This window comes from Solea solea, chromosome 8 (assembly GCF_958295425.1).
Source record: "Solea solea chromosome 8, fSolSol10.1, whole genome shotgun sequence".
Taxonomy (NCBI): domain Eukaryota; kingdom Metazoa; phylum Chordata; class Actinopteri; order Pleuronectiformes; family Soleidae; genus Solea; species Solea solea.
In genome coordinates this window covers 5673103-5696841 of record NC_081141.1, presented here as the reverse complement: position 1 = coordinate 5696841, position 23739 = coordinate 5673103, and the positions used below count along the sequence as shown (strand labels likewise).

Here is a 23739-nt window from a genome sequence, read left to right as displayed (position 1 = left end):
TTCATCTAGCTTTGTTAGGTTGTGAGTGATGTTCCACAGAGTTGTGGCCTGAGGCAGCTGAGAGCTAAAACCATTTTATGCAAAGGTAATTTTTTTTCCCCTTATATCACAGGGATATATTGTTTCCTCAGATGAGCAAAGGAAGCCTCTGAAGCAGCATTTTAAGCCAACATGGGCCTGAACAACTCTCAACTGAAACCCAAGCCTATTAAAGGCTTTTACCCTGGACAGAAGCTGCTTAGGCTGGGTTAATTGGACTAGATTTTTAATAATGTCTCCGTATCAATATGAATAAAAAGCTTGCATAACAAGGCCCCTAAACCTCTGTTCCTCCTTCCTTTCCTTCCTCCCTTCCTTCCCTCCATCGATTCACCTCACCTCACCTCAGTCTTATCATTGCCAATTCTAATGTTTTTTCAAAGGCAGAAAATTCAATCCCCCCCGACACAAAAACACACCCACAAAAGATAACGACTCCCCCCTCTGTAGCAGCCTCCTGCGCTTCATTTCCTGCAAGTCATTCTCTTGCACTCTTTGCGTGTTTTTTTGTTTTTTTTTTCTAAATGAAACTGTTCAAAAAGCCTTTTGTCAACTGTAATGTGATTTCTTTGAATTTGAATACGCATGCAATTTGTCAGTGTCACCCAATATGGGTGAAAAAAAAAAAGAAGCACAGAAAGTGAGCTGAATGCCACAACAACACAATATTTTTCCCATCACTTTTAATTTTCATCTTAATCGAATTTTCAGATCTAATTTTCCCAGCACACTGCAGTGAACCTGCTGATAATACATCGGCGCCGCAGTTTGGAACGCGCCGTCTTCTTTTATCAATCGAAACACACACAAAGCAACGAGTACGAGGACTTTATTTAGTAATTGTCTGTTTTGACGCGAGGTACGAATAGTACTATCACTCACAAGTACTCATAATATTGTTTATTGCCTTTTTGACTTATATATTGTGTGTAAATGGTTTGGAAATGCAAACAATAATGCAGGAAATTAACCTCAAACTGCAACGGCGCTTGCCCAATTAAGTCTTTTTGTAATTAAGTGATACAAAAAACATTACATACTATATGTAACTTATAGCTTAAAAACACAGTTATTACCTTTATTTAACCCTTTAACGGCGAGGATATCACAGATGACACATTTGCGCGAGCACACTTTGCATTATCGTAATTACGTGATGGTTTGAGAGTGTTGGAAAAACCCATGCACATAAGTTTCCATGTTTTGGCCTGTTTTTGGACATTAAGACAAAGACTCAACCAAATGTTACTTTAAATGTTTTAGAATGTTCAATTTGTAAGCAACTGCTAGATATTAACAGTTATTCTGCAATAAATGGACAAAAGCACTTGCTCACAGGACATTTTCTGGCCCTTTTTTTATGGTTAAAATAAGTCTAAAAGTGCAGGCGGACATTTTGAGGCTCAGGTGTTCAAGTGTGTGTGTGGAGCAGGGAAACATGTAAAGGATGTTCCCAGGACCAGGATTAAGAAACCCTGCTCTAATACACAGTGGATATTTAACATATACCCTGTTTTTATGGTCTGTTGTTGTCACTGTGTCGTCTCCTTACGTGTGATAATTCCCCGCTGCTGTTGCTGCTGCCCTAAAGCATTCACACGTTCACTTTCCATCTCTGACTGTTGTTGACATGAAAATAAACCCAATGGGTTCAATGTTTATAAAAATAAAACACAAGGTCAGACTATATATGTGTATAACACACATGTAACTTTGGCAAAAAATACATTAAAGTGCTTTACAATGGGAAACACTTGAACACTTAAGGTCCCATCAGAAAATGTCCTGCGAGTAAAGTGCTTTTGTCCATTTTTTTGTTATTTACAATTACCGCATGTTAAAATAGTGTATTAACAATTTAAAATGAAGGAAAAACAATGAAACACCAGCTTTTGTGTGTTAAATTTGAAATTTGAACTGTATAAAACATATTTAAAAGAAACATTTTTTAGGCCAAAAAATGGAAACTATGTACAGGGTTTTTCCCAATGACGCTGATTTGCCGGCTTCCTGCAACACCGCGAGTGAAATTACCGTAATAACCACGCGTTGGCTTTGACAACTGTTGGATGTTTTTGTCGCGTAATTACGATAATGCAAAGTGTGCTTGTGCAAACGTGCCGCCTGCGATGCGCTCGGTGTTAAAGGGTTAAGCGTGCTATTATGGGTGAAGCCGTCAAGTTGGAAAATAAAGCTGTTTTTCCCTGGCTTAAAGTTATTATGATGGTAAAAGTGACTGCATAGTGTGATGCTGATGGAAAAGTTCCACCACTGCCTTGATTTCCTTGCGTTTTATGCTTTGCCACAGGGACACAGTGGCAGAGAGAGAGGGAGGGAGAGGGAGAGCTGCAATATCCTGTATCCAGAACACTGCAGAGAAGAGACTGAGGCGATCCCTCACGTGTGTTTTCACACAGAGACGATTATTTTGACACTGAGGAAAAGTAACTGTGTCCTCGCTGGCATCTGGAAGATTTGTGCTGTTGTTTACTTCTGTGTAAAACCAAAAACACTTTGAATACTAGGGAAAAATAGGTCTGTGCGTTTGCAAATTGTCTGGCAAATTGACAATAAAAACTGAAAAAACATGTATTATGTTATTTCCTGTCTCCATTATCCATTACATGTTAGTCGTTTCTCTTGTAAAGCTATTTTTTTTATAACTTACCATTGAGCCAGGTGGGTAAATATTCGCTCTTCATGCTGTAGTGCTGCTGGCCCAGATTCCTCAGAATGACTGGTTCTGTGCCCAGGAAGTTGTTAAGTGTTGCCGAGTACAGCTCCTTATCTGTCACAACAAAAACACAAGCTTAAATTTAACACCGCTCCCTTTTAAAAGCACGCGTTTCCAAAGTTTACAGTGAGAGGAGGAGAGTGTTTCAGCGGGGAGAGACCCAGAAAAAGACGGAGAGAGAATTTGCGCCCGTAGATTCAGGGGGAGCGAAGGCCGCATTAAATGAATTAAATCATTTTCCTCTTACATTTTGTACTTCATGCTTTTGTTAAAGATGTAAAGACCTTCAAAATAAAGACACTAAACTGAAAGAAACAACAGTATGTACTCTGCGTCCTTGGACTTTCAATAGGGAATAATATTTATTTTTGTGGTGAAAAGTCTTCATCTGTACTTATGTGATTATGTAGTTTCATTTTCATTCACTGTCTGATCCTTCTCCTTAGGATTTTCTTCTCGATTCATTCTTATGTGGAAAGCACTCTGTGTTCAAGCTTGCAAAGCGTTCAGTAAATAAAATGTATGATTAGCAATCTGTGAACCGGGTAACCTGCGCTTTACAGCGTCGTGCTGGAGACGATGCAGAAGGCCAAGGAGAAGAAAGCGGCACGTTCACCTGCATCTTACCCGATAAAAAACCTTTAATGAAATACATTCCGACTGGTTAAGAAACCTGTGTATAAACATGTTTTTTTTTGTGAGTGTGGGGTAATATACATAGAAATACAAGTGTACTTACCCACAATCAGGCCAGTGTGTCCCTTGGCAGGGTCATATGGGCATTTGCCCTTCCCATCTTCCAGGGCTGCAGCGTTGAGGGCGAAATAGTCTGCATTCTACACACACACACAGGTGGTCAGTATGTGTTACGACCTACAAACGAAGCTGCATGCTTTGTTTGTCTGCTACAAGGACGACAGCTTCACCCTTCGCCACGTTGCCCCAGATGCATGCACGTGCACACACACACACACACATTGAGCTAACACAGTGTGCGAGACACTATTTCTGTTCCATTTATTTTGATTTTGTCACAGCGTTGGTAGCCTCAGGTCAACTGGCAGACATTTCAAGTTGACACCTGTCAGTGCTGGTTTGCAATGGCTCACACACACATGCATACTTACCACATAGGTGCATTTTGGCTGGAAGGCATAAGTGCCACAGGTGTAGAGATGCGTGTGGTTGTAGCTCTGCAGGAAGCGGATGTAGTTGAAGCACTCGGTCTGTGAAGGAGTTGTTAAGAGTACAGTTGTTAAACACCACATCCTCTGAGATTTAGCTTTCCCGTCATACTTCACCGTAGGTTTGTTTATATATGATATCCCCTATTATGTAAACTGAATCTAAAACAAAAACCTCAGTTTGTCTGTTTTGGCATTAGCTGCACGATGTCAGTCGACTTTAACGCTTCCGTTATATAAGTTCTCAGCGAGCTGCCAGGAACACTGCTGAACACGATGATGTAATAATGCCACCACATGATCTCAGTCACAACCAAAAAGCAAGAGATTGTTTCCATTGAAGAGATATGTGAGCAATTAACAGCATAATATATGCACTGGTTTATGGGAAATGCCCTTTTAATGCCTGCACTGTGATAAACAGCAAAGCTCTCTGAATGGGATTGGGAACAGATGCTCACACATGATGTGCACGAGAGCGATGAATTATTCAGTGCATCCAGTTCATGCTGCCATTGCAGCGGCGAAACAATATCTGGATCGCGGCAGTAGAACAAGCAATATGATTGTTTTATTAAATGAATTTTTCTTTTTACTGCTCCGGCAATCACCGGGGATAATCGGGATGTGACGCGTCTGGCAGCCGGACCTTTTCCAAGCACGAGGACTGATCATTAAACGTAACGACGGACTGTGTAAACGCCATATGGTTGTTTCTGCTCGCGGAGCAAACGCCCGTCAGCATATGTTACGTGTCAGCGTCTGCAAACAATTCTGATCAATGTGTGTTTTGAAACAATTTCACGATTAAGATGATGATGTTGCAGCAACTTTGAATTGAGTTGTGTTTAGTTGAAGGCTGTAGTGTGTCATTTTTAAACAGGCAGTCGCCTAGGGCGCCATCTACTGGAGGGGTGCAAGGGGAACAGACCTGATAACAGTAAACACAGAGAGAGCGTATGGAAGATCAGACGTGTCAAATCTGAATCATCTGTAATGAGACAGTGTTTTGTTTATTTTACCATTTACTATATTTATCTATTTTATTAACATTTTCTATTATTTATTACTATGTAGAATATGTTTTTACTAATTTTACATGCATACTTTTGTACACTTTACTGTTGACTATGATACTATACAGAGTTTTATGACTTGTTTATTAATGTGTTATTCATATAGATGTTTCACTTTTTCATGGAAAAAGGAGGAGTTACTTCAATCTGTGTTTCTAGAAACCACTGTGTTGGGTGACAGTGGATGCACAGGGCATAGTAGAGCGGTGTTTCGATATCTTGCCACCATGTGACATTCTCACACTGAAAACACAAAGAAATGTCTGGGAAAAGAAACCCCCAGTAGTTCAGCATATTCATGGTATAAATGCCCCGGTGCGCCTGGTGTATACACACAAACGCTCCCTCAGTCAGCTAAACAGAGCCTGTATTCGGATGAAGGGCACAGCAAAGAACCACATCCAAACTTGCTGTTGTGCAACAACAACAACAACAATTTAGCTCCATTCTCATTAACTTCACTCAGATTGTATAAAATATTTAAAGAGACCTCTTTCAAATGTGATCTATGCAGCCTATGCAGTGGAAGTCACTCTTTGTAGAAGTTAAAGGCTGCAGTACTGAGAGTTTTCTGTTAAATATTGTGCAAACATGTGTGGGAAAAGTAGGACATTGCTTAGATCTGTGTGTGTGTGGACTTTTAAAAGGAGCAAATGTTTACGGTAAGATGTTTTTTTATCCCTTTCAGTTCCTGACGCAACCGTCCCATTTCACTGGGCATGGCACCGGCACAAGGAGAACACTGGATGTGGCCCCGTGTCTGGGCTCAAGTTAACAAAGAACTCGAACCAGCAACCCTTCGGTCACAAGCCAAGTCTTCCACTTTGCCTCGTCCCATAATAATAGGTACAGTTACACTGTTACAGCAGCATTGCCTCAGGCAGTAGAGGTAACGGTAATAAATGATAAACATGACAGAATAGCCTCCTTGAAAGAGATGAAAACATCGATCATTACAGGTAATCACAGTGCTAATTATATAATGTATTAGAACTGGAGGAAGAATGTGCTGTGAATCAAATCCAGTCACAAATCTGATGACTTTAGAATGCACAAAATCAATAAAGGCTTTTAACTGGACTCCAGACTTTACTTGGACTTGAGCCTGTTTGCTTGAAAAGACACGATGCCTCATCCTATCCCCAAACACTACAAACTGTATTAGCTACACCCTGCCAAATTGTATTCTTTCACCCTTATTACCCGAATCAAGTCTGTTTTGTGCTGCTCATTCCCAGGGTGTTAAAAAAAACAACAACAAAACAACTGTCAGATCAGACAGCATCCAATCAAAAGGCAGGAGAGAACGGGTACATTTAATGCACAAGTCCTCGGCTGACGTCCTCTGTTCCACAACAGTATTTTTTACACTCATACTCATAGGATGGGTTAAATGCACAGGTCATATTCTACAAATGAATTGATGTGCCTATGACCCACCTCTGCTCCTAACACATGCAATCTTCCTTTTTTGGAGCAAGACTTCCATGCACTTTTTGACACTCTCTTAATGGAAGCACCTTAAAAGTTGCTGATGCGACGCGTGTCTGGAAGATGCACTTCCCTGTGTGCTAATGTAAAGACTGGCAGGTTTCCAGTTCGAAAACCCCACACTGACTTAATAAATGTAATTGAGTAAAAAAGAACGTAGCAAGTGATGTTGGTCTAATAAACTTCGGACTTAAAAAATGACTGCGAGTAATCCGAGCGACTCTGTCAGCAAAAAAATCCACTGCTATTACCTGGTTGTTCTTTCCCTTGGCGACGCACTCTCTCTTCTTATCCAGTGGAGCTGGCCAGTCGATCTGCAGAGGAGAAAACAGATGTGATGTGTTCAGGGGAGACGATGATATCCATCTTTGAGCCACAAGTGCAACAATATACTGCAGATCATGCATCAGAAAATGATGACAAAAAAACATGACCTATTTTTTTCCTCTAATAGCTGCTCAGAGACTAACAATGCAGAATAATGATCCTATCATGGCTGCCATTTTAGCTGCACTTTTGATCTCTATCTGCTGTAACAGCAACAACACACTCATTAAAAGTACATTTCACCAGTATATTTTGGTCTTGGAAATATAATAGTATTTATTCAAGTGCTCCGTAAAAGACAAATAATGGGCCAACAGGACCCTTTGATCCGCCTAATAGGTAGACGTTAGTTTCCGAAATACTGACGTTGTACGAGTTCACCCTGAACTAACGATAAACAGACTGAGCTGCCAAGGTGGTGCGACACAGGTTCTGTCCCGTCAAAGAAATACATTATTGGCTGGCAGGAAACTAGAAGGTCCTCACTACAGTAAAACTCCCTAATGGCTACACTGTTGTCTAAAGAATAGAAAGATAAAAAGGATTATGGTTCCACAAAAGGTACGACACTATTGAAAAAACATGAATATTTTGACTCGACTCAAGTCGTTTTATTTTTTTTTTTGCTTTTCCATTAGTGATAGAACCTGGTACCTGCTGCTTTTTTTGGTAAATGCTCTCGCAAAGTTCCAAGCGAGCTGAGCCGAACTGCCGGGCACTGATTGGTCAGAGAGCTCTGAGCGCGACGTCCGACACGAAGAATCAAAGCCGAACAATGCCGGACTGTAGATCAGTTAAAAAGACTAAAAAATCCTGAAAACAAGCGTTAATCTCCAACATTTAGCAAAGGAAATGTCTAAAATCTCAATATTTAATAGCGGAGTCTGGTGTATTTAGCGACAACACTGCTGAAAGCCGGCGATCGTGAGGCGAATCACAACCCGTTCAGTTCAGTTCAGAGTCAAGTGCTAAAGTAAGTCTTTTTTTTTGCGTCGCCCACGTCGAGGAGGACGTCGTGCCAGACCGAGTCGAGTCGAGTTGCGCTTGAACTGTATAATGAAAAGACGCCTTGTGACACATGGCTGAACTTCGCTCCATTGACAGAGGTCTAAAATATGAAGTGCGTTTACTGAGGTGTTTCCACACCATTAGAAATAATCACTCCGGCCATAGCGCGCTGAGAGCTGCAGTAATTTCACAATTAAACTCTTGATTTACTTGACTGGATTTAAACCAACAGCAATCAAACAATGGATTACTGCCACAGACCAGTAGTCATAAACTTGAGTGATGCTTACTTTTATGCACTCAGATAATTGTGAATTTTAAGGGCAATAAATAGAAAATAAAGATGCACCTGGTTGACAGAGAAAATGAACTTCAATATGACCCAATAAATGAATCCAGTATGTGAGGAAGACAATGTTTCCTGATACAAATCCTGTTGTGTTATTATCATTTTATTGTCCAGAAAGTGATTCACCCTTCCAACCCACTGTCCACTTAATATCAGCACTTCATTTGCAGAGATGTAATGAGCATGGTTAAGATTTAATAACTAAATTATTCATCGGGATCAGCAACTGTAAATATTGCCTCTGCACGGTCAGTGGTTTTAACTAATGGACTTTGGCTTTTTAAAGAAGACCAAGGCCAGATCATATTAAGCACAGCAACACCAGTAGTTTATTGTTATTTCTATTTTTCCTCCCCACTGCATTCTTGGTCTCTCTCCACTTTATGATAGCGTCCAAAACATTCAGTCTTTATATGCTCCACAGAGATCAGGTATATAATAAAAAACATCAGTCAACCAGGAGCTCTTATTGTTGATGACAACCATTCTACAAAGTGACATCTGCCAAAATAAATCTCCTGTGTTTCCCATTGAAACGTGGATCTAATAATAATAAAAAAAAAACAACTGCCAGGGGGTAAATTCTTCAACTCTCACATTATTGTCTTTATCTTAGAGCTTTTGTGCGACAAAATGGATTACAGCAAGCTATACAGTATGTAATCGGTGATCTCTATTGTTGAAAATAAAGCTGAAACATTTTCTTGGGACACAACTTCCAAGGTCACTGGGTTTAAAAGCTCGGTGCTATTCTCTAATGTTTCACATCGCCCCGTGTCAGCACAAATGATGCAGTCTACGCTTTGGCCAAAAGCAGACGAACAAAAATAAGACCTTAAACCGAACACTAGCTCTCAAGTAACTCGAAGTGTGCATGCAAGCTGAAAATTTAATATAATTTCCAGAGCGGGGATTGGTGGCTAAGTGAGTCACATTTCATGTCATTTGAACTCACAGTGTGGGGCACGTGAGCTGTGAAATATTTTTGCATGACGCAAACCGGGCACTAATATTACGGATTCTGTCAGAATTAAATTTCCACAGTGACTGAATTTCAGATATAAGTGGGAAAAAAAAAATGGAACAATACGCAATCGCCACGGGAGAGAACAAAGACCTAAATTAAGAAAACATTTCAGACACAAATGGGAGCTGTGAGTCTCCTTAAAGTCTAAATCTTGGGAATAACAGCTTCATAAAACATCCAATGAAGACAGGCAGACATGAAAGTGACGAAGAAAGACAGTGACTGCAGCAGGAAAGGAAGAAAGAAGCAGTAAAGGAGGAGGGGTGAGAAACTGATGGGCAGATGGTGACAAAAGGGATGGACTATTCCCTCATCCTCACTCAGTCATTTTTCTGTGTTGGCTCCTTTACTCTCCATTACACACTGGGGGCTGACAACAGGTGGTCTTATCATTACTCTAAGTCTCATAGCCCTCGCTCCAACAGCCTGTCTGTGTTTGTGTGCGCGCACATCTAATAACTGCTCATTACAGTGGGAAATCAGAAAACAATCCCCAAACCACTGTTGGCTGCTCACTACGCCTTCATTGGACTCTGTAATTGTATTGATTGCAATATGAACCAATTACTGAAGGAGCCGGGCCAAAGTAGACGGAATCTCGGAGGCTTCAGCAGCCCTGCGTGTGTATAAAGTATAAAGTCAAGTCAAGGGTACTTATGCAGCACTTTCTGCAAACAGTTTTGCCCTCGAGCGCGTCACAGAAAAACAAGATCCACAAATTAAAACAAGGACAATAAAAAACAAACAAACACATGATTGAATAAGAGCATCATAAAGTTGCAGAAGAAGGGCCAGAGTCTGCCTAATGTGTCTGTGTGCGAGTGAGTGCCTGTGTCCTCCCACACGTTCACACCGGATATGTTTGTTCGGGTAGATGTGAAATATTGGAGCCAATTGCCGCACATATTGCGATCTTAATATTTGGTAGCTTACCCACGCTATAACTGTTGGGAGGCTTTTAACACCAGATATAATAAATAACCTCCAAATAAAGTAACAACCTGGCAAACGTTTAAGAAAAAAACTGAGCTGCTTCCAAATATCATAAAAGTGTATGCACCTCATGAACAGGCAAGTGATTAGAACATAACACTGAATGTCTATTTGTGGCAAATCAGTCTTTTTAGTTACTACATATGAAAACAATACATGTTGTGTCTTAAACCACAGAAAAAAGATAAAATAAGTCAACATGTTGTTTAAAAGAAACATAAAACTTAAATTACACCTTCACTTTACGACTTTAGGTTGTTTTAACGGCTAAGTTAGCTTCAGAGAGGTAGCATTTTCAGCTAATTTCGGCTAAGCTAGCCGTTAGCTAAAGCTTATTTATTTTAAAATGCCTAGAATGTGTGTAATATTTACCATCTGTATAATTTACTGCTGTGGCATTGCTCTATGGAACCCTGTCACAGTAGGTCAATCATGTTTTTGTAATAAAAAGATATATAACTATAAAAGTAGCAATATTTTCATATAAAGGTCTCTTACATCATTCGACCGACAGCATGTATCCTTCTCTTTCCTTCTCTAATAACTTTTTATTGTCAAGTTTTGGGCTCCATTGTTTTCTCCGGGTTGAAAAATGCTTTTAACAGTTTGGTTTGTGATTTTTCATTTATCCCATAAAAAAAACCCCATTAAACAAAACAACACTCTTGATTCAAACTAAAAAAAACAGGCTGTTTGTTTGCTGCTTTGGACGCGTTGGCACATTTGAGGAATATAGTTCAGCTGACAGCAGCAAATAGTTTGTTTGTACTATAATTGTATAATGTACATTTTAATACATGTATTTTACATTTTAATACATGTATTTTAATTATACATGTATTATAGTTTGACCCTTCAAAGACGACACGTTTAAGAAGGTAATCTTTGGATTTAATTAGGAAACAAGTCAGACTAATATACAACTAATATGACGCAGTTGAATTTATTATGGTACTATGACAATTTCCAAATCATCTGCAAGCTTTTTTTTTCTGTACTGAGCCAAAAAAAGAGAAAAGAAAGAATAAAATAGTGTGTAAGTTAATCAGCAGCCATGAGGTAGCACAGATTATGCCTTTCGTTTCCATCCCCTTCCTGCTTATCCAGTCTTAACATTTTTAGTATAATAATTCTATCACACTTAAGAATAAAATATGGCGTGTTGAAATGAAGTGCTCTTTGTTGCCGAGCTGTCACGGGGATAACATGAGGCTCCGTGATATTAACTCAGGTATGTGATCATTTCTTGCATTTCAACAAAAGCCATTCGGAACGTGTGGGTGTTTTGCAACCGCAGTCACGCACTGTAGTGGTAATAATTGTTTTCCTCTCTTGTGCATACTGAACTTTATGGTTTTTAATTGCTCACTCGTGTGTTACCTGTGGCCGTAGCTGTCGGCTAATATCGTTGGGGTCCAGCGCGAACAGTGCCTCCCGCGCTCCGACGTACAGGACCCTCTCGTGGTCGGACAGAGTCAACATGCTGTAGTTAAACACTCCCTGCACGCTGAACCTCGCCATGCTGTCCAGCACATCTGCAAATATAGGAAAGACACACAGATACATTAAGACATGATGATGCTACTGGTAAAAACATTGGATCTTTCCCCTCTGCTGATCTGCTGACAGGATAAGAACTCTGTTGACGTCTCTGCTTATTGTTCATACTCCTATCTGTAGCTTAATGTCACTCATCTTCATCTCTGCACCGTTTCTTCTCCTGATTTAATCGAGTGTTTTGAGTCACAGAAGGATCTGGAGATTTGAACCATCTGCTCTCCATCATCAGCCGGCGTTGTTGCTGAGACACTCAACCCTGAGTCTCCAGTCCCTCATGTTCAACTTTAAGTCCACATCATGCGAGTCTGAGTCATGGATACTTAGTCAAGTTAAAAGGCTCCACTTATAGCTTTTTTAAAACCTAAATAACACAGATCCACACTATTTATTTTGTAACTAGACTTTCATGTCAGTTCCATGGATGCGACGCATTGGGATTTTGCGTGTATATTTAGACATTTTAACACTTTAGACTGGGAAGTTCACACACACGCACAACACAGGTAATGTTGCAGCATCACAGCTATTTTGTAATCGCTGATAAGCTGAGGAGAAAAATGTTGCTCTTTATTAAAGCATGATTAAAGCATGATTTACATGCGACAGGGGTCCTTAAAGCAAATTTACATTTTAAAAAGATCTATGCACAATATTTCAAGTGTGAAACAGCTATTAACCTCCTCTGTTTTCCCATTTTTTTCTCCGAGGTTCCCTATGACCCTATTTCCATTTCTGCCGCATACATGTACAGCAATTAAACAAATAACACACACTGAGAAGCAGGAGTTCATGAAAGTCAACCGTCACAACTACGAGCTACCCACAGTATCTGACTCTGAGATCTGCAGTGAGTTATTACAGCGGGACGGAACGCGGCGCTGAAAGCTTCCTAAGCTCTGTATTTACTTTAAAAACCTGGAGCCGAATCAAAATCGCAGGGGCAAGTCTGATAAGTTCCACATCTGCATGTCTGAAGTGCGATAAGGACGTCGTCTATTTAGAAAATGCACAAATAAACAAGAGGCAATGACGCTCTCATCGCAGTCTAACAGCATCGATGGGCAGCAGCTACAGCTTTTAGGGGTGGAAATAAATGATTGCAGATAATGCGGAATGACAAGAGAGAAGCAAATCTGTACGATCACAATGTTGTTTCGCTCTGTGAACCAAATAAAAGTTTAAAAACTAAAAGTCATTTTGATTTGAAGGCAGGCGTTAAAATGTTTATAATCGCACATAAAAATTCCACTAAGGCAAATTTTCGAACTTGAGGAATTGGCCAATGTTTGTTTTGCCTCACACAGTTTCTCAGAGTTAAGACGGTTAAAAAGACATGCACTCAGCTCCGTGACTTGAAGAAGCTGCTCCCTCTCCCTTCGAAGGCTTAATCCAGTCTATAAAGAACACCTATGCACAACAACACAGGGATTTAGAGTTGGATCTGGTAGCATTATTGTAAAAAAAAGAGGACGTGATCGAAGAGACAACGTGTGCCGAATGCAGAGTGAGGAAAACAATAATAATGGTGTGTAAGAATCTTCATTATCTGGAGTGCACATCCAGATGCAGATGGCATATTAATAATATAAGACCTAAAAGAAGTCTAGGACTCCATGATTAGGATCTCACTCAGGGAATTAACAGAATATTAGCCGCCCTGTAAACCTGGATATGAGCTGAATGGATGGGATTTATCTCAGGATTGTCTAAGATGTTTATGAACTGTAAATATTCGTCATGTTTTATGCTCGCAGCGCCGACGTGAAGACTCACAAAAAGATTATGAGCACGTTCCCTCCATGGACTCATCTGCGGCGTCTGTGGCAAAACTAGAGCTGCTGACTTCTTTTTTTTCTTTTTTTTTATTTTCATCATCCCAGTTTTAAAAAGACACCCCTGCTGTTTGCTGCTCTCTCACCAACACCCAAACACATACTCCACAAATCCCCTGACTAGCGTACAGACGGAGAAGAAAGCGAGACAAAGACAGGAGGGGAAGAGAAAGGACGGTATTTAGTTTTCATTATCCATACTCTTGTTGTTTGTAATGTCACCTTGTTTCCCCCGCTTCTCTGACTCTATCTGGGCCGATAGTGTGCGAGTGCGAGCCGATGACAGCCGCGCACTGCAGGAAATGTGATTTTATAAACAAAATAAGGAGGTTTATTTCTTTCTTTCTTTATTTATTTATCTCTTGTTCTTCCACAGCACAAATGTTTTCCCCCCCCCGTTCTTTCCTCGACTGAAAATAGCAGCTGAAAAAAAAACGGCTTTGATTTATGGAGCGGGCTAAACGCTCACGTGACGCTGTGGCCTAAATAGACTCGTACACATGGAGAAGCCTGTTCAGAGTGAGGGAGCAGCACGTGTGTGTGTCTGTGAGTGAGAAACAAAAGGTCGGGCGTTCCAAGAAAGTAAGGCCTGTTCCTGAAAGTCTGATGGTAAAACTGTGTCGTCATTAAAGCACCACTGAACTGCAAAGTCATTCAATTTAAAGCCACTTTCTCTCTGTTGCCTTAAATGCAAAGGGATCTCTTCTAATATTTCCAGCAACCTGCAGTCACAACCCCTGCAGTAGCTGTTTCACACCAAAGGGGGCGCCAAACTCAATCGAATCAGAACATGTGAGCGTGCAACACCTCTTATATTATTATTATTGCTATATATAATTATATAATTGTTTTTGGAGTTTCATTTTCCGGCAGAATTAATAAAAAATAACAAGATGACTGAATGCACAATGATTTGTTGACTCAAGACTGGTCCAACATTGATATTGTATACAGATATATAAGTTTCATAAACCACTGAAACAACCATTTTTAACAAACCTGAGGCAATAAAAACTCTTGACTGAATCACAAATCTAACCTCCATCTGTCTGATTTTTTTTCGTGTGTGTGTTTAGCGGTCCATGTGACAGCAGCCCGGGACAAGTTAGAATTAAAAAAAACCCTGATTTTGTTGTTGTTTGTTAGAGGTGGAAGACGGCAGAGGCGGGGAGACAGGGGACAGCAGGGAATTACTAACCAAAGGCAGGAAGAGACACAAGTACTGAAGTCAGCTGATTATCTGAAGAGCAGCTGTGTGTAAACATTGGTGGGGATGATGAGAGCGAGCGAAGAGAGAGAGGGGGAGAGAGAGGGAGAAAGAGGGAGCATCCTCGGGGGAGAACGGAGCACATCTGCCATGTTCCACACAGCCAGGAAAAAACTTTTACTGACACACACACACACACACACAGATTCTACATCTCTCCATCAACAGAGGCAAAGTTTAGCTCCCAGTGTCTTGTTTGAAGTCATCAGCGGCTCGATCATTAAGGAGCGACACGGGCGGATGCACTTACCATCTGCCGCCACACTGTGGCAGCCCTGAGGCTACACGTCGCGTGTGGGTGAGAGCAGGCCCGTAACCTGCTCGAGCGGTGGAGAGCGTCCACACACATGTGGTTCACCAGTGTTTGTGCGCCGGTGAGCGAGTGTGTATATTTGCGGGCAGCGGAAATTCTGAAAGGCGCTTTTTCAGCCGAGCGGAATCGAATTTAGGGAAAGATAAACTGGCAAATAAGGGGCCTTTCATTCTCTTGGGAGAAGAAGAGCATGGACGCATTAAAATGCATGAAGTATAAAGGAGGCATATTGTATCGTCCTGCTCTGAATGCGCCTATTGTTAGCCAGCACACAGCATCGTAGTGAGTCAAGGCTTTAAATCTTTAGTGACGTTTTAGGTGTGTGTGTGTGTGTAAAGGTGGTATGAAACAACGCACGAGGCCTTTTCGTGCTTGACGACTACAGTTCAGGATCAGGAGAGGAGAGAGATTTGAAATTAAAGAGCAGTGATGCCAGCAGTTGATGACACAAATACAAAGAAACGGGTAAAAATAGCAAGGTGGGGGAGAGAGGGAGAGCACAACTCTGAGGTCAGCGGTACCACTGGAAACATAGATAATCACTGATTACACAGCATGACCACTCACAGGCTCTGTGTGTGTGTGTGTGTGTGTGTGTGTGAGAGGCCGTGATAAAAGAGGGCAATAAAAGGAGACAAAGAGAGTGTGACAGGCGTTTAGATCTGTATTTGTGAATGAATATCTGGATTTATATGAAGAGGTGTTGAGAGGAAATGTGAGTAAACATCACCTCGTCACTTTTGATTCTCAGCAGAACTACGTGACTGACGGGAACGTTTAGTAGAACGTGCACGTGAACATAATTCTTTAAATCAAACGTATATATGTATATATGTCTTATCTAAAAACAAATTATAGGATAGTACACAAATAAAAACATTAAAAATTTAGGTTCTGTAGCCCGGTTTTAAGACATTTCTGTCTTAAGGGACTTTGTGGTTCTATAAAATGATGAAATGAATAAAAGGAGACCCTGTGTCCGGTGCCTTCTGCCCTGTGTCAGCTGGGAGGGGCTCCAGCTCCCCCTGTGACCCCTCATGTGGAGGATGAATGAATAACAAAAATGTTCCACCACAACAAGTTCCCCTCTGACACTGCCGCAGCCTGTGGGGCCTAAACGCCGCCGAAGACCATTGTGATTAGTCTCCAGAAACACAAACAAGTCAGCGTATATCCCCCCCCCCCATGTGTACAGTCAGATCATTTCTCCAGTGCTGACACAGTGGATGGAGAGAATCAGCAAATGTTAACTTATTTACGGCTGTTAATTCCACTGCAACGCCTCAAGTATTGATCGTCAGAGTAACTAGTGACTTAAATGTCAAGTACAGTGCTTGATGCTTTGTTAAAAGCACAACAAGACAGAACTCCTCTACGCCGCCACGGTGCCCGCGGCGGTAATGCAACTTTAGACAGAACATTATCGGGAGGATGATGCAATGCAGGAGAAAAATCGGGGTTTTTGTTTCTGTATCTGCTGCAATAAAACGGAATGCTACAGCTTCTTAGAGAACAGCAGCAGTGACAAATGTTTTTCTTCTTCTTCACATTGATGGATTAGTCGTCGGGGGGTGGTTGGGGTGGTTGGGGTGTCAGAGGAATCCTCTATAACAGACGTCTGTGCCTGTATGCACACTTTGTTAGGTAACTTCAAAATGCATTCATTCTGCCCCAGATATGCCTGTCATCCACATTACCCCCATGTTTTACAGCTCCTAAAATGGAAGAGTATTAAAAACCCCACTGTTGGCTCCATTTTAGACCCAATCTCAAGGCCTGTATTTTAGTCTGGACAAGAATTTAAGTTTTACCTCCGTCTAATTAAAGAAAGAAAAGATTAAAGAAATCCCTGCTATGAATCCTGCAAACAACGACAGAGGACAGAATCGTGCTTTTTTAGGCCATCGACGACGATACATGGGAAAATGAGCTTCTAATGCTATTCATCTCTATAACATGATGTACATGGTGTTCCAATTTAGAGGAAAATGGATGATAAAGCATGTGAGTGGACATATGGGAGGACTCCAGGGTGATTGACAGCTGATATTGTCCAATCTTAGAGCTTCAAAAAGGGAGTTTGTTTTGAATTTGAAAACTACATCCACAGGATGGCACATGACGGTGTCGTGGCTAACACTGCTGCAGTCTTTTTCCACTTTTATATACAGCATACTGCATTTCAAATGAAAAGGTAGCATTGTGGATGTAGCCTCACACTGTATCATCCATACCAAAGAAACCTCCGCTGGAGCACGGAGGAGAAGGTAGAGTTAGAGGAACAGACGGGGGGGGTTAGCGACTGTTGCTTCATGGCCGAGTGAAAAGGTCTCGAGCCGGGCCTCGCCTCTGTGATCTGCCTCCATCAGCCTTCAAGTGGAGCTCCAGCCTCCCCTTCCATGCCCCGCTATAAATACACCCAGCCTCTGCTTTTAGCGTCTAACCGCTGAGCCACTCACACTCCAAACTATGATTAAGGGCCTATTTTAGTGGGAGCTTTGAAGCGACGACAAACGGCGAATGAGAGGCAGAGACGGACGGACAGACAGGCGGAGGAGGGAGAGACGCCGCGCAGCACGCACGCAGACATGCAGGTTGGCCCGAGTGTGCACGAGGAGCTCCGTCTCACCTTCATCTGAACAGGTACCCTCTTTGAGGGAAGCACGGAAAAAAAAAACCAACACAACACTGAGCGCACAAAGACACACGGCGCTCCCCTGTGGATGCACGAGCTTTGTCTGCTAAGCAGATGACAAGTTCAAAGCAGAGTCAGGTGTAAGACAGAATGAGAGCGCGGAGACGGAGCGAGACCGTAAAAGGGAGAGATATACATCACTTTTACTTGCTGGATGTGCAATAGCTTTTGCCTACGGCGTGTAGAATTTTAGGCTAATATAGGTTAGAAATGAACAATGAAGACGTTATTTGTGTAAATTAAAAGTGTAATTAATTAAATGTTTGAGCTTAATAATGGCTCGGATGTGCATTCCTTTGTTTTCTGTATTTCCCGCAGAGCTTCACTATTGTTGCTACTGATAAGTCAGTCCTGGCGATAGAGCGGCGGGATTGGAAGAGGGCGAGAGATGAAGGGATGGGAGAGTGGGAGGAGAGGAAGTGGTAAAAGTAGATTAACACAACCAGTGAGCGAGGGGAACCCACGGGGGGGGTGGTGGTTTTTCCACGGGGTTGACGGGGGAAGATGAAAGCAGGAGGGGAGGGGATGTGGGGGGTGGGGTCATCACTGCAATCCACATCAAGTAGAACGAATCAAGAGCTGGTTGATGCCACAAGTGAAGCTTTTCCGTTCCGAGTCATGGTTTCGGCGTGTGTGACTGGGTCGAGTGATGCGGCCCAGCTGGGGGAGAGTCGGGCCTTTTCTCTGCGTCGGCTGTGTTGTGGTGGCGATGACACACATGTAGGGAGAGCGAGAGAGTGAGACAGGAGCCTGTGGAGCTCAGAGGTGAAGGACGACACTGCTGCAGTCGCACAGCGGACATTACGGGGATTTTGGGGGAGTCGCAGTGATGGGTAATTCCTGTTCAAGTGAAGAGGCATCAAAGGCCACAAAACACTACTTTCTTTTGCCAGAATAATAGTAATAAAACGTATTATTACTATACAGCAGAAGTATAACGTGGAGTATCCCAATTGTTATTGATTACTTTCCCCATCCTGTATAATTGATGCTACATGTAATCAAGATGTTCCATTCACACGAGGGTCTGAAAGTCTGGAGAACCTCTCCACGTCCAGAGTTACAAGTTACGAGCATCTGCTAGAGAACTTAAATGTACTGAAGTCAACAAATAACATTAAAAACTAATTACAGAGCCTGGATTGAAGGTTTTATGGATTTCATATTTTCCCTGCAAAAATAGGTCACATGTGGCTGGATGTTCAAAACCCAGGTGACTGTGTTCTCCCGAGTGGATTTATTTCATTTCAAATGCCGCTTTATTTTCCCGCGTACAATTTCACCTCATCAAGTAAAACGTCTCGTTAATCTCACATGACCCCCCTTTTTTTTAATTTATAAATCCAGCATCGATAGCTGTAAACATGGCATTCGACCACAGCGTCGCCGCTGCATGAAGGTGCTTTATGTGAGTACGTCCTTCGAGTGGTGTTTTCTTTTTAATCCACTTGCACACGCACGCACACACCAGCTCTCACAAAGTCAGCGTGACAACGCTGAGCTCTCCGGGTCTTGACATCTCGTCCCAGCTGTTAATCTTCACTGACCAATCATCGCGGGGTCAGAGGACGATTGACACTCGATGCAGATAAAAAAAGGGGTGATGAATCTCCTCCCTCCATCTATCTATCCTCCCAGTCATGCACAGCCTCTCTCTCTCTCTCTCTCCTGCCTCCTGCTCTGCCTCACTCTTAACCACTCATTACAGTAATTGGAGGGTTTGGGGAGATACGGCAAAGAAACATAAAAAAAAAGAGAGAGAGAGAGAAAGAGGTTTCTGGAGGTCAGAGGCCCAACCCTTTTCCAGTTTCCTGCTCTCCCACCATTTCTCATTCTATCTTTCTTCTAAATCTAGAGGCATCCATTTGCTTTGGCTTTAAAGAAAAGAAGAGATTCAGGGCTCATTTGCTGCATAAAAGCTGGCTCCATTTTCAAACAGAGTATCAGGTTTCTGAGTGCTCCGTTTCTGCAACGCTCTTCACCTCCTTTCTTGCCTTCCTCTTCCTTTCGCTCCGTCTTTGTTTAACCACAGCTGCTGTGTCTTGTCACAGCGCTGGCTCACTGGCCTCTGTCACAGCGCGGAGGCTAAGTATGTGTATAAAAGAGACGAAAACCTGGGCAGGAAGGCGGTGGTCGCGTCAGAAAACGCAGGATTTCATCTGCGCGACTGTTCTCCGATTCCACACAAACGTCACGTATTTCCACAGACGTGGAAGAGGAGACAGATAGTGGGCAGGGAGGGGATGAGCAGACACGTGCAGCGTTTGTTTACTATGGAAGCAGAAGTGACGCGTCTACGTAAACCATGGAATTCAAAAAGCAAACACAGGTATTTGCGTTACCGAAAGTGTCCGTTTCCTCTCATCCAGGCTAAACGGCAGTGTTTCACCACATCTCCAAAATCCTGGAGTGGAGTGAACGCCTGCCTCAAACACATTAGTGTGGATGTCAACACTAATCCATTATTTCACACTCGCAAAACAATGACTTTTCCCGAGAACAAGTCTGACGCGCGGAGGGCTGTTCCTCGGTGTAATGGAGCTCGGTTGTTTCCAATTATCACACTGCAGTGTTTTTTATAACATACGTTTTTACAGGTGCCGCCGCAATGTCATGGAGTCGCAATCACACCACTCTGCAGAGGGCTTTTAATTTGAAAAGGCAGATACAGGAAGAGGAGACACGTGGCGACGCCAGGCCCGAGGGCCAGAGGGACGGAGACGGAGAGAGAAAAAGACGGTTTTATGAGCAGCAGTCACAGAATGATGTCCCCAGTAAGGAACCGCGGGGCTGAGGCAGGTGAGCCACACTGACTAACATCAGCCTCATCCTTTCCACATCAAGAAAAAAGTGTTTTGAGACAAACTTATATAAAATATGACCCACATAAAAGATACATGGCTCCACGTCGGCGACAACAATGGGAGACTACGAGAGAAAAATGAGCCGTACGTGCGTTTACAACACTCATTAGTGGCTCTGCGAGGGCCATACATAATGTGTGTACATAAAATGTCTCATTAGGAGCCAGATGAGATGGGGTTTTTGGAGAATGGGACGAAGAATAACAACAGGCTACAAATCTGACATGGGGTAAGAGAAGAAGAGTCCGTTACGTGTCCGTGCACAGATTTTACCCGATGAAGAACAACCAGGGAGCGAGAATTTAAGAGCCACCAGGGGGTGAGGCGGTAAACATGCGCTTAATTAGACCATTAATAAGAGCCTGTTTGCAGGTGACGTCCGACTGAAAACTGCAATTCTCAGATTGGGTTTAATGTTTACGTCCAATAGTGAGTTGATAGAGCAGTTTAGTATGAATGTACTGACTGACAGACAGAGAGAGAGAGTGAACGGGAGAGAAAAGAGAGAGGCGGGAGGGCGAGTTTGTTTTCTTTTGCAACCTCCTGTAAGCCTCATGTAATTGTTGGGCGGCAGAGGCAGGGCTGTTGTTGGAGGGATGGGTGGAGGGGAGTAGTAGATATTATCTTTTTAGTCATCTCTGCCCCACCATAACCCACCCATCTCTCTCTCTCTCTCTCTCTCTCACACACACACACACACCTCCAGCTCCAAATCCCCCAGACTGCCAGCCTAAGCAGTACACACACTCACACACACATATAAACAAAAGGGGATTAGATAGACAGACTCACAGCTACACGCACACACACACGCACACTCTGTCTGTCTCTCTCTTACACACACACACACACACACAGGTATAAACACAGGCCCTCTGAGCTCGCACATTTTCTTACTCGTCTTGACTTTAATGCTCGTCTTCTGGTCTGCATACAAAGCGTCTCACACACACACACACACACACACACACGTGTTCTGTGTGATTGCTTTCTTTTCTCTCTGTCATTTGTCTGAAGTTACTTTCTGACCTTTTAAGGCAGTTAGTGAGTGCACTCTCACTCCTCGTCTTTCTATGTCTCTTCTTTTTTTCCACTATATCTCCCCCCTCTCACTCTTTTTATCCCCCCTCTCCATCCAATCCACCCCTCCCTCCCCCCGTTTCTGCAGCTTTGTTTTTCCATTTCGTCTCTCTCTCCTATCTCCTCCTCAGCACCGTAGCAAGAATCCATCCATATAAGTCAGTTTACCCAGTGAAAATCTCATTTCTCTCTCACCGAGTGGAGAATGCTGTCAACAGGTAAGAAAATCCCACTTCACTCCAAATGTAAATCAATTTAAGCCGAGAATCTTTCTGCACTCGAGTGTCACACTCGAATCAATGCGATGCGAGTGAGGTCATCTCTTTTCTCCTGCGTTTGATGACCACGCTTTTATTTTTAGGTTTATTTCTGGGATGTCTTGGGGAGAAAAAAAGGGAACGTGAGAGGACGCCGACTTGTCACTGCAGGCAACATTTGAAAAATACAGAGAACGAGAGCCATTTCGGTCGCACACTTTGTTTTTTTCTTCTTCTTCCCATATAAGACCATGTGTGTGCGACTGTCCCCGTTTGCCCTCTCTGGTGCTTTTCTCGCTGCAACAGAGTGCAGCAGAGGTCTGGGCTGCTCTCTGCCAACACTGGCTTTGCATTATCACAGAAAACTATTGACAACCTGTCAATCGTTTGTTCCCCTGCTCTCTGTCCTGACATACCAGCACAGCAGAATCGCACGGAGGGAAGAAAAAAAGAGGAAAAGAGAAGGAGCGGGGGGAGGGGGAGGGGTGATAGCGGTGCGGGAAAGCAGCCTTTGAAATATCCCCACACCACACGCCATTCTCCCCGAGCGCCGCTGAAACCGGAGCTCTTTTGTTAAAAAACGCCATAAGAGCATTTTCGGGTTCACACGATGAGTCACGGCACACACACAAAAAAGGGGGAGGGGACGGATGAAAGGTGAAAAGAAAGAAGAGGATGATAAATATGGGATGAAAGGTGGGATAGGTGGCACGGCGAGGTGAGGAAACAGGGCTCTTTCTCCACATGTTTCCCTCTCATTATGGTATTTCTATAATCCTCCGGGGAGAAAATATAACACTTCCGCTTTGATGAATTAAAGGAGAGTCTCTCGCAGCTTGCAACAATTGGCATTGTACAGCGAAGAAAGCTGAGCCGGGCCGCAGAGGACGGCCAAGATAAAGAGTGCAAATGCAGTGGAGTGCTGGAATTAGACGGATGAATTGTTTTACTGGGGGTCAACAAGGGCCTCAATTAAACTCTGAAATCCTCCTCTGACAGTTGTAATGGAATACTTTTTGTTGTTTTAAAATGATTGGTTTTGTATCAGATGTCTGACCACGGACGAGATGGAGGACTCGACTGCCTGAGATTAAACCTGCTCATCACAGCAACGTCAAAAACATCACACTTTACGTAACCAACAGTTAGTTTACAGCTTATGGGAAATGTGTTTTTTGTACCTCTTAAGGTCAGACTCGATAAAAGCACTCACTCACCCTGGTATCGAACAGTCTTGCGCGGCACTGGGTTCCAGTTGAGAGACGTCGCCGTCTTCCATCCGACCAGCATCAGCAAGAGCAAGACCTTGGTCCCGCCCATGGATCCCATGTCGACCCCGGATCGTCAGCACAGATGTGGAGTGATGGATCGATCAGCTGATCAGAGAAGACTCAAGGGAGCGGCAGCAGCGCTCCAGGCAGCCTACGAGACGGACAGGGAGGAAAAAGCAACACGTCAGCTGGAGGAAGCATTTCATTTCCTTTATCGACTTTCTTTGTTAATCAGACACAATTCTGTCCCGACAGTAGAACAGTAGAGCCACTCAAAACAGCTGCACTGACAGATAAATCCCCGTACGTTGAAAACATGTACTTTTAAATTGACTATGGCCGTCGCAATCGAGCGGTGACTCGCCGTGCAAG

The 23739-nt window shown here is 42.8% G+C and overlaps 1 protein-coding gene across 1 annotated transcript in view; it reads right to left on the bottom strand.

The window, feature by feature from the left end:
* sema4c (sema domain, immunoglobulin domain (Ig), transmembrane domain (TM) and short cytoplasmic domain, (semaphorin) 4C) overlaps nt 1–23501 on the bottom strand; it is a 40268-nt gene extending 16767 nt beyond the window's left edge. Inside the window, exons 1-6 of the mRNA XM_058636070.1 lie at nt 23314–23501; nt 11609–11763; nt 6776–6838; nt 3901–3999; nt 3513–3609; nt 2708–2827 (exon numbers count right to left, since the gene is read on the bottom strand). Coding sequence (XP_058492053.1) covers nt 2708–2827; nt 3513–3609; nt 3901–3999; nt 6776–6838; nt 11609–11763; nt 23314–23425 — 646 coding nt within the window. The 5' untranslated portion in view covers nt 23426–23501. The remainder of the gene's footprint in view (nt 1–2707; nt 2828–3512; nt 3610–3900; nt 4000–6775; nt 6839–11608; nt 11764–23313) is intronic.
* Nucleotides 23502–23739: the final 238 nt, after the last annotated feature.